Here is a 14,499-nt window from a genome sequence, read left to right as displayed (position 1 = left end):
TGTGCAATAGAAGAGGAGCAGCTGATCTCTGACTTTCAGTATTTCATCCTGGGGATAGCTGCTCATCACACTGCCCAACAAAGCCATTTCCCTGCTTCCACCTGGACCAAACTTTGCTTCTCATCCCCCCCCCCCTGCACTTGCAGACCTCTCTTCTTTCAAACACACAGCCAGATGTTCTGTCAGTCTAAACACAGGTCTGTGCACAGCAAAGGTGCAAATTCACACAGTTGTTATTTCAATTAAGGAAGCTAATCTACATGATCTTTAACTTATTTCGTTCTGGGAGTGCATGAGAAGAATTAGGATGGCTGACAAAGCAGTTCCACGCTCTTCTACTCAGTGGCTTTGCAGAGGATCTGGCAGATCCAGGGTGCTCTCAGTGTCCCATCCCACTGTGTGCATCCTATGTCAGAACGCTGCTGCTCTGCTTTTCAAGAGGGATTAAGCAAAACAGAATCTTAATCCCCAACCTCAAGGCAACTTTCTCTTTTTCTCCCCTCTTCTCTAAGTCACTAATGAAGCGGAGCAGCTTTGAGAGAACCATTTCTCTCTGCTGTAAACCAGACCGCAGAGAAATCACTCAGCATCTCATTTCCCTGTCAGTGTGGAACACAGCTGAGCATGGTGCTAAGGGCTGTCATGATGCCAGCAGCTTTCCCAGGGGGATATAAGCTCTGCAGATCCAGGGGGTATCCATCCAAGCTGTAGGGACCATTGAGGAGAACCCTGAGGAGGCCACAGAGAGGTAATAAGCCAAATGATGCACATTGTGAGGGGTAGATTTGGAAATCATAGACAAACCTCCAAAGGTGCTTCATTGCAACAAGAAGCTGAGGAGCTCCTGCAGGATGTCTACAGGTCTCTGAGCTGCTCACAACCCGTGCTACCTCATCTGAAATACAGAGACAAGAGCAACTGGCAGCTGCAGCAGTGGTGAGTTGTGGCTAAGTGGCTTGCAGAATGGCTGCAAATTAAGGTGGCTTTCCTTTCCCCCTGTGCTCAAACTGCTTCTTGCCAGGAGAGCGCCCTCCTATGCAAAGTGATACCTGCCCACACACAGCCTGATGAGCGGCTGTGAGAGCTTGCAGCCAACAGCATGGCTTTGGTACTATGATTATCTTCATAATACAGCCAGGCAACCCAATCCTGTGCAAGGAATGCCAGGATTTGCCATACAAACAACTCCTTCCCTCATGCTCCCTCTCACGACAGATGGACAGCTGTCACTGGGTAGAGCTGCCCAGCTTTGCAGGTTTCAACCAACACTTGCACTGTGCCAGCACCCTCTGCAAACACACACCGAGCACTGCGGGGTGCATGAAACACAAAACTGAACAACCACACTCCTCCCTCCTGCAATATTTCCCCTAGCTGCAGAGCTCCAGCCTTGCAGAGCAGCCTGTCTTTGTAACTTATGGACCAGCTTCTTTCTCCTCCAGCAAATCCATTTTCAGCTTATATTTGTTTTTCTGGGTACTGCTGTAGCTCAGAGCATGGCCAGGGCCACGTGCCAGCTGTCTCTCAATAAATCATGCCACTAAGCAGGGTGAGGCACAGAGATGGGACAAGAAAACCACGGGTATTTTGGGGCTGTTGACCTGAGAGCTCCCTTAGATGGACACAGATCATTAACACAGATTATGACACCTGGAGAAATGCATTTCAGAGATGTTTGTCTAGACTGGGACACGTGCCACACCTCCACACCTCATTAATAGCATCTTATTACTTATAATTAATGAAATGAGGCAACAGATGTGCAACAGAAGAAAAACAACGAGCCTAAAATTCACTTCGAAGCAAATGAGTCACACCTTTTTCTTTAATCTCAGCAGACACTGAGATAGGATATCTGCCTATTTATTCCTCCCCCTCCTTCTCTGTTCCATCCTGGTCTTCTGCAGCCCACTGGACTCTACCCTTTGCTGTCCCATTGCCGGTGGTTCCATCTACCACCTGCCTCATTCCTCACCCACCTCAAGATGAGCCCATCTCCTTCCTCTTCAGCTCTTTGTTATCCCTTTGCAAGCTGAAGCTCTGCCTGTTTTTGATCTCTCCTTTACACTAAGCAGCATTCAAAACTCTCTTGGCAGGTGATGCTCTCTTGTGCTGGATTTCTAAATAACCTGAAACATTCTTGAGCAGGTACTTGGGTTCATTTTGAGAAGACATCCCACTTCATCCCACAGAATATGGAAGAGCTGGAGTCCATCCATGCTCAGGGCCTGGGAGGGGCAGAGATGCTCCCAGTGCTGCCAACAGCAACTGCTTGAGATGGAGCAGCACCTGGCCCTGAACTGGGGCACCAGCAGCACAGGGGGGTGTTTGCACCAGGGCAGAACCCCAACCTCATGAAGGACAAGGCTGGGCTCACTGTGTACCTACAGGTGACATCCTTCGGTAGATCTCTCTGTCTTACAGGTTCCTGCAATTTCCTTCTTTGTGACAACCCCAGCTGATGAGTTATAAGGCTATTAAAACATGCCCGTAGATGAAAAAGTAAGAAATGGACCTAAACTGTTCCTGATCAATAGCAAGCATTACCTGGTAGCAGCGCTTCGTGGACCTCATGATGTTCCTGCTCTTGGGGGAACAATTTCTTCATGGCCAGTTTGGTTTCCTTGCACAGAAAACATATTGCTTGTAAAAGGTCGTATTGCTACTGCGTTTTACAGTTGGGCCCATGGGGTTTCCCCCCTTCCTACAACCAGAGCTTTGAATCATTTCAAATGAGCAGCTCTTCAGCCAGGGAGGCTCTGGGGAGATGGTGGTGAGGTCAGTTCTATTTCCAATACCTCGTGACTTTCTGCTTGCTTCCCACCCTGCCCTGGGTGCAGGTATTTGCAGCAGTATCTCTCTTCTTGCTTTGGGCTGGGTGTATGATGGCCATAACTCTTCGCTAGACCTCAACTTTATTGATACAAGTCTCGTGTATTAAATAGTAGAGCAGAAATGGCTTGTGAGAGCATGCAACCTTGGCTGCTATCTGAAGTCCAGCTGGGCTGTGCAGTGGCATGGAGAAGTACATGGGGGAAAAAAAAGGGAACATAAGACACTGAATAAACAAGCAGAGTAGGAGAAACATAAACAGCAACAGCTGAGCACAACTAATTCCAGCCTTCCTCAGAAGCTGGGTGTGTTTTTTCCATGCTGCTTGTTAATTAGTTAATTAACCCTTCAGTTACTGTGTTAACAGTGCTTGGATTTGGTGTATAGCAAGCTGGTGGAAGTCAGTCTGCTTCTCCTGGATGAGATCTGCTTTCCGAAGCAAGTGCTAATTTACATCCCCATGCTGGCTTGGCTGGATCCACAGCTTGGTGTTGTTAATTACCTTGAGCTCCTCCTGAGCTGTGTGCCACCTGCACTGGCATTCACCTCCCCTTTCAGGGGGTCACAGCAGCCAATGCAGGAACCCATTCTATTTACCAGGAGCTGTGTGGCCTCTCTCACTCTGCACCATTTGTTTCTGTCTCATTAGGCTGGCAAAGTAACATGCAGTCTATAATATTTCTTCCACTTTCCTACCGTGACAACGGTACTTGGAGAAAAGCACATCATCTGGGAATTAAAGAAATTCAGTTAGAAAGCTGGTAGGGAGGAACCAACAGAACAGATCGCACAAAGCAGACAATAAAGGTGACAGAAATCAGATCCTCTGACACAACATCGGAATTCATATTACGAGTAGAGAGAAAGCACAAAAGCCAACAGAAAAACAACCAGCACAAAAAGCAATGCCTGAATTCAGAAATGAAACGTGTGAGGAATGTAACAGGTGATTTCCGATCTGATCCTACCTGAAAGAAATCTGATTTCAAAAGGAAGAAAAAGAAGCAAATTATGAAGAGGCTTTCACAAAAGGCTGCACAAGAAAAGATTTGATATGTGTATCCTCCAAACTGCTTTAAAGAACGGGTAAGAGAATGGGAGACGTATTAAAATACACTAACATGCAATACAAAATGTTCTGTCGGTGAAAAGAAGTATTTTGACAGGTATATCAAGCTCTGCCACCAATTCCAGTGACCCCGTAAAGTAAAAATAAAAGCTGGAAAAGAATCATTTTAAATTAGCGGTAAGAACCAGCGAGGAAGGTCCTGGATGCAAACAGCTCACAATTATCTCTGTGGTTGGAAAGAGATCAAACCTGAAATCGGTGCTATTTTTATGAGGAGCAAAGTAGGACAGTCACAGCGTGCTGCTCCAGATAATAATGCAAACAAAGGCTACTTGAGAGCACACGGTCAGATCCAACACTGACAAGCTGTGAGCAGAAAACTTCCCCAAGAAAGAGCAATCCTTTGGATGAAGGGAGAAGAGCTCCCAGCCCTGGTGCACCACTGGAGCTCTGAGCACTAAGGATTGCATGGGATGGGTTGCAACCACTCCAGTTCCTTCAGCCTGTCTTTGTAGCAGAGCTGCTCCAGCCCTTGGATCACCCTCATAGCCCTCCTCTGGCCCCCCTCCAATAGCTCCACATCCTTCCTGTGTTGGGGCCCCAGACTTGGATGCAATGTTGGGGCCTCAAGAGGGCAGAACCGAGGGGCACAATCACCTCCCTTGCCCTGCTGCCCACCCCTCTCCTGATGGAAGCCAAGATACCATTGGCCATCCAAGCTGCAAGTGCACACTGCTGCCTCATGTTCAATTTGTCACCATGGCCCTAAGAGACACGTTTTCTCCCCTAACATCTTTACAATTAACATCCCAAACTATAATAACAATTAAAAAAGAAAGCTGGAAAACAGTATGTAGATGTTACAGTCAAGTTGCCTTTGATTGCATTGGTGTCATCCCACAATATGCGTACTTCTATGAGCAATCCTGATTGCCTGGCAGCACGTAGCCACATAATGCTGGATGTTTATTTGCAAAAACAATTTGCCCCCGAGGCCCCCAGTTCTGAAACTCAAAGGCAGAATAACTGGGACAGTCCATAGGCTGCTGTTTGCATACCAGTGATATGCCTAAAATGCTTGTGAAACACAGGGAGCAGCACCCTGCGCTGCAGTTAAAGCTGGAGCCCAAATGAGATGGCTGTAATCCGTTCTAACCTTGATGTCATTAAACTGCAAATCAAACCACAAGTGAAATTAATCTACCAACTGCACCCAACCGGTGGCAAGTGCTCTGTGATAGTCCAAAGCCTCAGCATTTGTGTTTGGCAGCTACAATTCAACTGACTGTGGACAACCTCCGTTCGGAAAGCATCTATGGTTTATAACACCTGCCCTGCAGCCTTCCTGCCAAGAAGTATGACACAGATACTCCTCTCTGAAATGAAGTTTCCAGACCTTGAGGACTGTATATTGCATCATCACTCTCTCTTGAAAGCCTGAAGCCATGCTATGCAGGAAAACAGACATCTGTTTGGGAACAGTCAATGGGGCAGTAGGAAGGCAATTTGAAACAGGACACTAAAGGTCTGGTGCTTTCTGAAAAGGAGAATATCCGGGATGGCCGATAACATCAGATGACCTCAGCTAGGAATCTGTATTAATTTCAGCCTGAAGTTACTGGAGGCTCCCACTCTGTATCCTGTAATGGGTAGATGGGAAGGATGGGCTTCTGCCCACCACTGTGTCTGGAGTGACCAGGGGTCCTGTGGGGGATTATCACAACTAATGTGACTCAAATCAGCAAGATAAGACCTAAACCTTTCTCATTTTAATTGCATTTTCTGCCTCTGCAGATGCACTGAAAAGATCATGGATGGAGGCCGTGCTTTGCTCACCATGGGGTCCCTGGTAGGAATTAGGGGAGCAGCTCCAGGTGCTGCCGGGCACCTCAGGCAGCAAAAAGGAATAAGGGGAGGCGTGCAGATCTGGAATTAAATTGCTCAAAATTATATCACTTAACATATAAGAAAAAAATAAATGTTAAGTGCTATGGATAAATTAAACTCAAATGGATTGTGGATTAGTTCACATCGCAGACTAACTGCCTCCTTGGGTTTTTAAATTATCCCTACACAATAGTTTCTGAATCCATTGGCTAAATTTCAATCAGATCTTCCATCGCAGGGAAGAGGTTTCAAAGGTAATTACATTCCCACAAGGTGTGGAAAAAAATAGGCAGCTGAAGATGAGAAATGTAGCGTAAGTATCCCCACAGAGAAAGAGATCACTGCGTGAGCTCAAAGCCCAGCAGGCACCAGAGGATCGGGTGGAGATGGAGAGCCTTAAGGGGTGTATAAATCTAAGACAAAGCTCAGCCAGGATCTGTTGTGAGACGTAAAGCTGTGTCTTTTCTGCCCTGCTTCATCTATGCCATTGCCAGCCACCAGCAAGAAAGCTTCTGGTGGATCTTTCAGTTATGGTTCTGCCCATAAGGACAATCATCCTGAGCATGGGGCCACCTGAAGGTGTTTGTTAGCTCCCCCAGCTCACTGCTAACCCATGTGTGCAAATCACCTCTCAGCTCAAAGGAATATCTTGCCATCGTTTCCATTGCCATCGTGATGGCCTCACACCCCACCCTGGCAGAGTCACGCTGCTCCCCCAGCTCTCCTGGGGCCCATCAGACCACTTTGCAGAGCAGTGAATCATACAGGCATGTGCTGATTCCCTTATTATGCCTCCCCGTGCTTATGTCTAACACCTCCTCCTGGGATGGCAGGGAGCGCTCAGCTGTGCTAATGAAAAGGTATCACAGCTCAGCAAGTGCCTGACTTGCTAAGGCAAACAAGATATTGGCTGGAACTAATGCAGAAAAAAGATGTCCCTGGTGCTGTGCTTTCCCTCTTAGTGCTTTTTTTTCCCCCCAGCCAAACTGGCTGCACTCTGGGCTTTGGATTCCTTCAGCTGCATAGAAGGGCCCATGATTTACTGAAAGCAAGAAACTCACAGAGGAAAAAAAAGGGCTGTGAGATTATTTTGTATTTGACACAATCATTTGTAGCATTATTTCTTCTAGAGCCGAGAAGGACACTTATAAAACATCTAACAAGCTGCTCAGGAGATGGCCTAAAGCAGTGATTTTTAACATCTGCTGCCAGTGCCGGCTCTTTTGTGCTCTGTATGTATTTCAAGCTTCAGTTTCCTTACACAGGGAATGAAGGGTGTTTCTGACAGTTCACTGGGTGTTCAAATACTGGGCCCAAGTGACTTAAGCCAGCACAATGCATCTTTTTCATGTGTCCAGACCTCCTGCTTTACATCTCAGAAGAGCAATAACCCCCCTGTGAGCACACATATCTCACGAGTCCTCCAGATCTATTTCCAATATTGAAACCGAGCACAGTTAGATGAGTGCTAGTCTCCAAGCTGAGGATGGTGCTAGAGTACTGGTGTGGTCTCCTATAGGTAACCCCATTGCCTACCTCAGCACGGAACTGCACTGAGTCCCAGCCTTGCCTGGCAATCCCAGTCTAGTTACAAGGGATGGTGGCAGCTCACACAGGTTCCTGCAGAAGGACTGAGATTTGATGGGCAGAGGAGTCCAGCCTGTCCTCCTGACAGCTCTGCTCGTGTGCTTGAATTGAGCATCAGCAGAAGCACGTCCCTGCATCAGATACACAGCATGCCTCCTCCTGGAGGGAAACAGAGCCAGGGGCTTGGAAAATGGTGCTGGCTGGCTGGATTCCTTTGTAACCTGTGCAAATGCTATTGGATGTTTCAAAAGTAATGCCTCCTGTTTATTTCCATGAAGATGACAACAGATACAAAGATAACCACAGATTTCTCCCTTGACCATCAGGGTCAAGCAGCAAAGAGTTCTCCAGTTCACCACCATCAGCTCTCCAAGTTGCTCTGCATTCGTTCTGCTGTCCGTGAGCAAAAGGCACAGCCAATGTCCATCCTGCCAGCTTCCTCTTGTCCCCCTCTTGTTCCTGATTCTGACTGCTCATCTTTCGTACAGACACAGGTGCACTGCAGCTTTGGCCAAGGCAGTGGGGGGCAGTTACCATCATAACTACCCAGCTGCTGGAACCTGGCTGCACAGCAATTATGCTAAACTCTGCAGCACTCAGGCAGCTTTCACCCTCACTATATCTTTGTAGTGAAAGCCTCAGCCAATGCTGCATAGGATCTGAGCAGCAGTTTCCAAGCAGAGAGACTCTGTTCAGCCTGTGACACAGAACATGTGGACATGCCTTTCAGCCTTACCAACAGCAGATGTGTAACATGAAATTGCTTGCTGCTTTCTGCCTCCGTAGAAGCATTTTATTAAAGGGCTTAGCAAAACAGCTTGTTTTCTGGTTGAGTTTAATAGTAAAGAGAGAGTGTAAGAGGGGACAGGAGCAGTTTCTTGGAAGTCAGTTTGGTTTTGAAGGGTTTTCTGCAGGAGTTTTGGGACTGAGTTGAGTTGATGCACCTGCCTCTCTATAATCAGTGCTTCACTCCTCCAACAGAAGCCAAACGGAGTCCAACTGCTTGACTTTCTACTGCATGGCAGCACAAGCTCAGCTTGGGTGCAGAAACATTAATGCTTTCTTTTGTTTTCTGCAGGGCTACAGGATCCATCGTTCACCTCCCCTGTGGGCGTGGGACAGCATCCCTCCTCCACAGGTAGTCTGGGGCCCTCTGAAGGCTCTTGGGTTGCTCATCTTTTGGGGATCAATTGGAAGCAGAGGCAGCATCCATTTTTTGCCCTGTCTTTGGATGCCCCATCCCCAGAGGTGTTCAAGATCAGGCTGGAAGGGGCACTAGGCAACCTGATCTGGTGCCCACTCCAGGCAGAGAAGGCTGCATGAACAGCTCAAGACATCAAAGGCCTTTCTGTTCATACATGAGGGAATTAGCTTCATTATGAGCCTGATCATCTTAAGCCATAAAGTCAGTTCTGTCAAGTGCAGGATCTACTCAACTGACTCGTCAGCTCAGCACCATAAAACCCAGCCTGGACTACCCTGTTGGTTTAAAGCCACTGCTGCACACAGGGTACCTATGACTGAGGGCATGAGGAGGTGAGTGGTGGGAGCCCTGCATGTCTTTGTGCAGGCAGATGATACACTTATGACACCACTGTGTCAGTCCAAAACAGAAAGTGAAAAACAAAAACAGACTGTAAGGCAAATGGCTCAAACACTGCTCCTTCTTTTCCTTTTTCTAACACTGAGTCAACACATCAACTAGAGGAAACACAGTTATAATGCCCTGTATTTAGTGTAAAATTAGTATCTATGGTTCTTAGGGTCCAACATCACAGCAGTTAATTTCTAATAATCTTCATCATCCAGAGATGTAAGGAGATCTGTAGGTAAGTGATATAGAGACACATGCAGCCAGGGCTACAGAGGGAGGTGGCACCTCTGGCAGGGTTAGGTGGAAGTGAAGGGATCCTTAAAAGACCTCAAGTCTTACAGCTTATTAATGGCAGTAATTAATGGTATATATTAATGGGAACAAAACACTCTGCTATTACACGTCTATAAACATCACTCCCAAACAGAAGCAACCAAATCAGTGTCCTGGGCATCTGTAAGTTCTTTTCCTGCAGATATTCTGATGAAACCCAGTAGTGCTGCTACCTTCATGCAAAAATAGGTGTCATGGTACTATATACCCAGTGGTGCTAAAGCAATGTGGTGTGGGTAGTCCCAAGACAAGCTAAGGGCCACCTGGATTCCCTTTTAGACCTTACAGATGTAGGAGAAAAGCTACAGAAATCTCTATTTCATTTTTAACCAGCTCAATAGGAAGGATATGCTTTTATCTCTGTTGAACTCAACTTTACCTGGATTGACCAGGGAAGCTGTTTCGTTTTTATAATGCACTGGCTGAAGTCTGTTTTCCTGCCTGGTGTTGCTTTTCCTTCTCCCCACTGTTCTGTGTGTAATGTTCTGCCTCTGTCTTTACCTGGTTCTGGCTACAGGAGCCCTGCTTTGTTCCCATTGAAAGGAGCCATGGCTTGTAACCAGCAGCACACAGCAGTGGTGTACAGCTGTGCTGGGCTGTGTTTACTCCAGTTCCCATCAGTGTGGTGTGCAGGGGTAGAAACTGCATCACGGCAAACATGACTGCGGAGACAGCATCCACATCACCGAGGTTGGCTTCCAGCACCAGGACTGGCTCCTGCAGGTTCCTGCCAATTCAGGATGTTTGATTTTCTATCATTCTATAAGGACAAACTGACATTTTCAGTCTGTGCCTGTGAACTCATGCAAGATCTCAAGGGTTGCACAGGCTCTGCCAGTGTTGCTTCTCTTCCTTTGCAGGAGCCTCTGAAAGGAGTTTGCAGAGTGCCAGACTCACCTGCCTGATTACAGAGTAATTAATGAGCCACAGCTGGATCCCCAACTGCCCCTTCCCACCTCTCATAGGCAAGGGGCAAGAGCTGTCAGTCACTCAGGGTCCCTCCCCAGACCACTTCTCCATCTGCTATAAAAAGGCAGGAAGCTGTGCTAGCAGCATTGTGGGCTGTGTGGTTCTTTGTTGCTGGGTATCTGCTTGTCTCCATCAAAAGAGAAAAGGTACTGTGCTATCTAGGAGGGGAAGCTTTCTGATGGTAAGGCAATGATTGTTTTGTGAGGGTGTGGTTTGGAATAGCAATGTATTGAACCTAATTGAATCAGAGTGAAATTAGTGGGTTTCCTTGTATGTGTGTGATCCTGGTGAAAGGTTAGTTGAAGTGAGAAGCTAGGTAGGACTGGGGTGTGCTCATGGCAATAGAGCAGAGCTTTGAGTGCTTGCCCTTACTCTCTCCTCTCATACCAGAGCTTTTATAAGCCTTGGTGAGGAGGAAGGAGGCACCAGGTACCTCTCCTAAATGTAGTGCTTGCTATCAATATCAGCTCTCTGATGAGAGGTCAGAGTGAGAAAAGACTCTGTCCTTATTTCCTTGATGTAAATAAGGTGAAACCTGAATACTAGGTTGCTTGCAAACTGCTCAGATCCTTCTGCCTTGTAAGGGGAGGGGACCCATTTAAGGGTCTGACCTTAATTTCATAATGGGGGTTAAAGTATATCTCCTAGTCACATCAGGAGGAAGCATCCTCCCTGAAGGGGGTCCTCTCAGGATGTTTTCCAGCTGCTTGGTCTAGTTTCTTAAACCATTGTGCTGCTTGCATTGCAGCTATAATGGCCTCTGCTATGCCTGACAAGGAAGAAGCTGCCAAGAGCTCCCCAGAGATGAAGGAAGAGGAGCAGCAGGTGGGTGCTTGGTGTAAGATATAGTGGATTGAAGTTCTGGAGTGCCTGCGTAGCGAGGTGCTGAGGCTAAAGCTGTGCAAAGGGAGCAGATAACGCACAGTGTGCTATATGACCCCATCTCCTACCTGACATTTCTCTTCTACAGGTTATTTCTGAAACAAAAGAGCTGGTGTTATCCACAGTGGCTGATGCAAAGGATGTTGCGAGCAGCAGAGTGGCAGAGGTGGTAGATGCAACCAGGGAGGCCCTTCACAGTGGTGTGGAGGCTGCCAGATCTGCAGTGACCAGCAGCGTGGGGATGGTTAAGGACTTTAGAGTGGGCCAGGTGGCTGTAAGCAGAGCAGAAGCTGTGCTGGAGATAATAGGAGAAGATGACTCTCTCCCCTTGGAAAATGAAGAATTAGGTCAGGAACTATGTTTGTAATGGGATAATAAATTGGGGGACAGTTGGCCCCATTCCTTGCTCTGCTGATATGGACTGGGGCTGGTGTGAAGTGCCATGTGGGAGGCCACCTGGCTTCTAACATGTCTTAGCTCTGCTTGGTAAGAACCATTATTTACTGTCTCTTTCCTCAGCTAAACTTGCAGCCTCTGGGAAGGGTGCAGACATGTCTTTGGAGCAGCAGCAGCAGAAGAGGAGGTATTTTGTGCGGCTGGGGTCTCTCTCTGGTGATCTTCTCCAGTTTGCCTACCTGCACTCAAAGTATAAAATTAAGCAGGTCTGGCAGGACATGAGGGAGGCCCTTGGACAGCTTAACAGCATCATTGATCTGGTAGGTAGAGCTCGGTTTTCCTGCTAGAGGGCAAGAATTGACCAAAAGTTTGGCTTGGCCTCATCTTCACTGCTTTGATGAGCACCTGTGTTGATTATCAGCTGACCTGTCTTGGCATCTTTTCTTCCTTAGATTGAGGTGTTCAGGCAAGGATTTGATAAAAAGCTTCAGGAGAAGTTGGAAGAGCAGCTGTGCCAGATGTGGCTGGACTGGACTAGGAAGCTTCCTGAAGAGAGTGAGGATAGAAGCTCTGCAAAGCCAGAGGTATCTACCCAGGAAGGAAAGCAAAGGGTTCTGGGCATCTCCTTGAGGTCTTTTTCCTTAATTCATTCTTTTTCTTGTAGTAATACTTCCCATCATCTTTATGTCTCCTCTTAGGAGATGGAGTCTCTGGCCCTGCTCCTGGCACGTAGCATCACACAACAGCTGCAAATCACCTCCTCTAAAGTTGTGGCTGCAATCCAGGGCCTTCCCTCAAGCCTTCGGAGAAAGTTGAAACACTCTTTTAAGACCATAGAGGAACTTCATGCTTCTTTCTTGGCAGCAAATTCCCTCCATGACTTGTCCAGCACTGTCTTGGAGCAGAGCCAGCCGAGACTGGTTGTGATTTATGTATACATGGAGAAGCTGCTGGACTACCTGTCAGACAACAGGCCTCTCTCCTGGCTGGTGGGACCATTCTCCCCTATGGACTAGGCAGAAGCCTTGAAGGAGAAGGATGCAGACACAAGTTGATGAGGATATTGAAGCTCCACAGGTCTGACTGGCATGAGTTGCCTGGTGGTTGGTCTTGGCCTTACATACTCGACTTTTTAGCTGAAAGTGGCATTGACACATCTTGGATGCTTTTTTTGGATACTAGTGAGTAAGTCTGCAGCAGCTTCAAAGGGAGGTGGTGGAATTAGCAGTTTCACTGTGTGGTGCCCAAGGCTGGAAGTATAGATCTAAAGGTCTTCAATGCTCCCACCTCCCTTGGAAGCTGATTGTGGTATGTCTCCATCAGTGTATCCAGATGGTGCCAATATCCAAAGCAATAATTGTATCTTTATATGGTATGTGATTTTAGGAATTCCTCCTAGAAGCTGCTTGTACTGGGTACCCTACTTAAAATAAAACTATTGCATGCAGAAACTCATACTGTATTTCTGACCCTGCAAGAGTGTTCACCCTTTCTGACTGCTCTTCCAGGTTGATGACCTGGATTTATTTACTTATTCTTTAAAGAACCAAGAGATACCTCTAGATCAGGTACACTTGTCCTTATGGTGGCTTCATCTTGCTAGATGTTAACTGGGGACACTACATAGTTGATAGAGACAGGTGCAGGAGGATTCCTAAAACACCCTGATGATGGTAAGTTCTTGGTATGCATACTATGGGTAATGACTAGGAATGGTGCTTGTAGATATGTTGCTTTTAAAAAGAGAGTCCTGTGGTGATTGGTGGCTGTCTTGGCCATAGTGGGCATGGAGTAGTTGAGTTTAAACCCTTTGATCTGCTGCTATGTGGTGAACATATCCCAGCCTGTCGCAGGATAGTGGGTTGCAGTGACTTCTCAGATGGACATCAGTTGACAAGTTATCAGTGGCTTCTCAGACATGGATATCCAGGTGGCCAGTCCATAGGGTGAGCAGTCAGAACCTTAATGGTGCTGGTCCTGTCAGTTCTGACCTGTCCTGGCAAGAGATGCTTCAGTTGAGCTCTTTGCACACACCGTATGTGACCCATTCAAAGAGGGTGAACACCACACTGCTTTCAGACTTGCTGGGCAATAATGTCATTGAGGTTGATCTTCCAAAAGCCCCTGGAACAGAAAGCCCTGCTTCTTTTTGTACTCTCCATTCTGTGCTCCTTAACTAGCAATTGGTTCACATTGAAAGCAGAAGGGTAAGCCCTTCTAAACTGACAGGCACAACTATTGCTGTGATCAGAGATGAACTGCAGGTATCATCTCTCCAATGCATGTTCTTTGATTACTGCTTTCTGGTTTCTCTGTGGTGAAGAGCTCTAGGAAAGGTATGCTGTAATGCCTGTGTAATGGAGTTACAGCTACACTTGTAGGGAGGGAAGTGGGGTGCTGGTTGCAGGTAGTATGAAGAGCTAGCCCTGGTGCTTCATAGGGAGTACATTGTATGTTGTCTCCTTTGGTATCAAAGCTGTCTCAAACCACCCTGGTGCTAAACTTACCTGGAGGAAAGTGACTTTTATACTCGATGTTAATTTATCGGTGCAGCAGATCAGATATATAAATTTAGTGTTTCCCTAGCAAATCATGCATGTTCTGCTTATGGATTACTGGCATGTAGTCTTGCTTATTGCTTAAATCCACTTCCTTCAGTCACTATGGGCAGCTCTTGCCTCAGGAACATGGTGTGCAGTGGGAGAAGGAGGCAAATCACTCAGATGTTCTCTTGAAGAGTTGCCTCCATGTATTTTGGTTCATAAGGGGAAGCTATTGGCCACTAGGCTGCTTGGGGCTGCGAATGTCAGCATCCATCTGCTGTGTAGAGCAGCTCCTTCCCTCCAGCAGGTTCCAGAAAAACATCTCTCAGGCACGTCTTAAATATACTAAATTCAAGGTCTAAAGAGGAAAACCAACTTGTGACTTATTCTGGAGTTCTGTAATTGTA

At 47.0% G+C, this 14,499-nt stretch overlaps 1 protein-coding gene across 1 annotated transcript; it reads left to right on the top strand.

Annotated features, from left to right (window-relative positions):
• The first annotated feature begins 9,952 nt into the window (after window positions 1-9,952).
• Window positions 9,953-13,000, top strand: LOC107322867 (perilipin-3-like). Its single transcript, XM_015881394.3, has 6 exons — window positions 9,953-10,417; window positions 11,020-11,096; window positions 11,242-11,500; window positions 11,673-11,869; window positions 12,002-12,133; window positions 12,248-13,000. Exons 1-6 carry the CDS (start codon window positions 10,222-10,224, stop codon window positions 12,563-12,565), a joined length of 1,179 nt encoding a protein of 392 aa, XP_015736880.3. The 5' UTR covers window positions 9,953-10,221; the 3' UTR covers window positions 12,566-13,000.
• Window positions 13,001-14,499: the final 1,499 nt, after the last annotated feature.

Source organism: Coturnix japonica, chromosome 19, assembly GCF_054131305.1.
Source record: "Coturnix japonica strain WE chromosome 19, WE-NBRP24, whole genome shotgun sequence".
NCBI classification, from domain to species: Eukaryota; Metazoa; Chordata; class Aves; order Galliformes; family Phasianidae; genus Coturnix; species Coturnix japonica.
This window is presented reverse-complemented; position numbering and strand designations above follow the sequence as displayed.

Bases quoted from the DNA above. Each gene is read 5' to 3' on its own strand.
- LOC107322867 (XM_015881394.3), top strand. From the start codon at position 10,222: ATGAGCCACAGCTGGATCCCCAACTGCCCCTTCCCACCTCTCATAGGC. The intron at 11,870-12,001 runs GTAGGTAGAGCT...TTTCTTCCTTAG, and splicing joins TTAACAGCATCATTGATCTG to ATTGAGGTGTTCAGGCAAGG. The intron at 12,134-12,247 runs GTATCTACCCAG...GTCTCCTCTTAG, and splicing joins GAAGCTCTGCAAAGCCAGAG to GAGATGGAGTCTCTGGCCCT.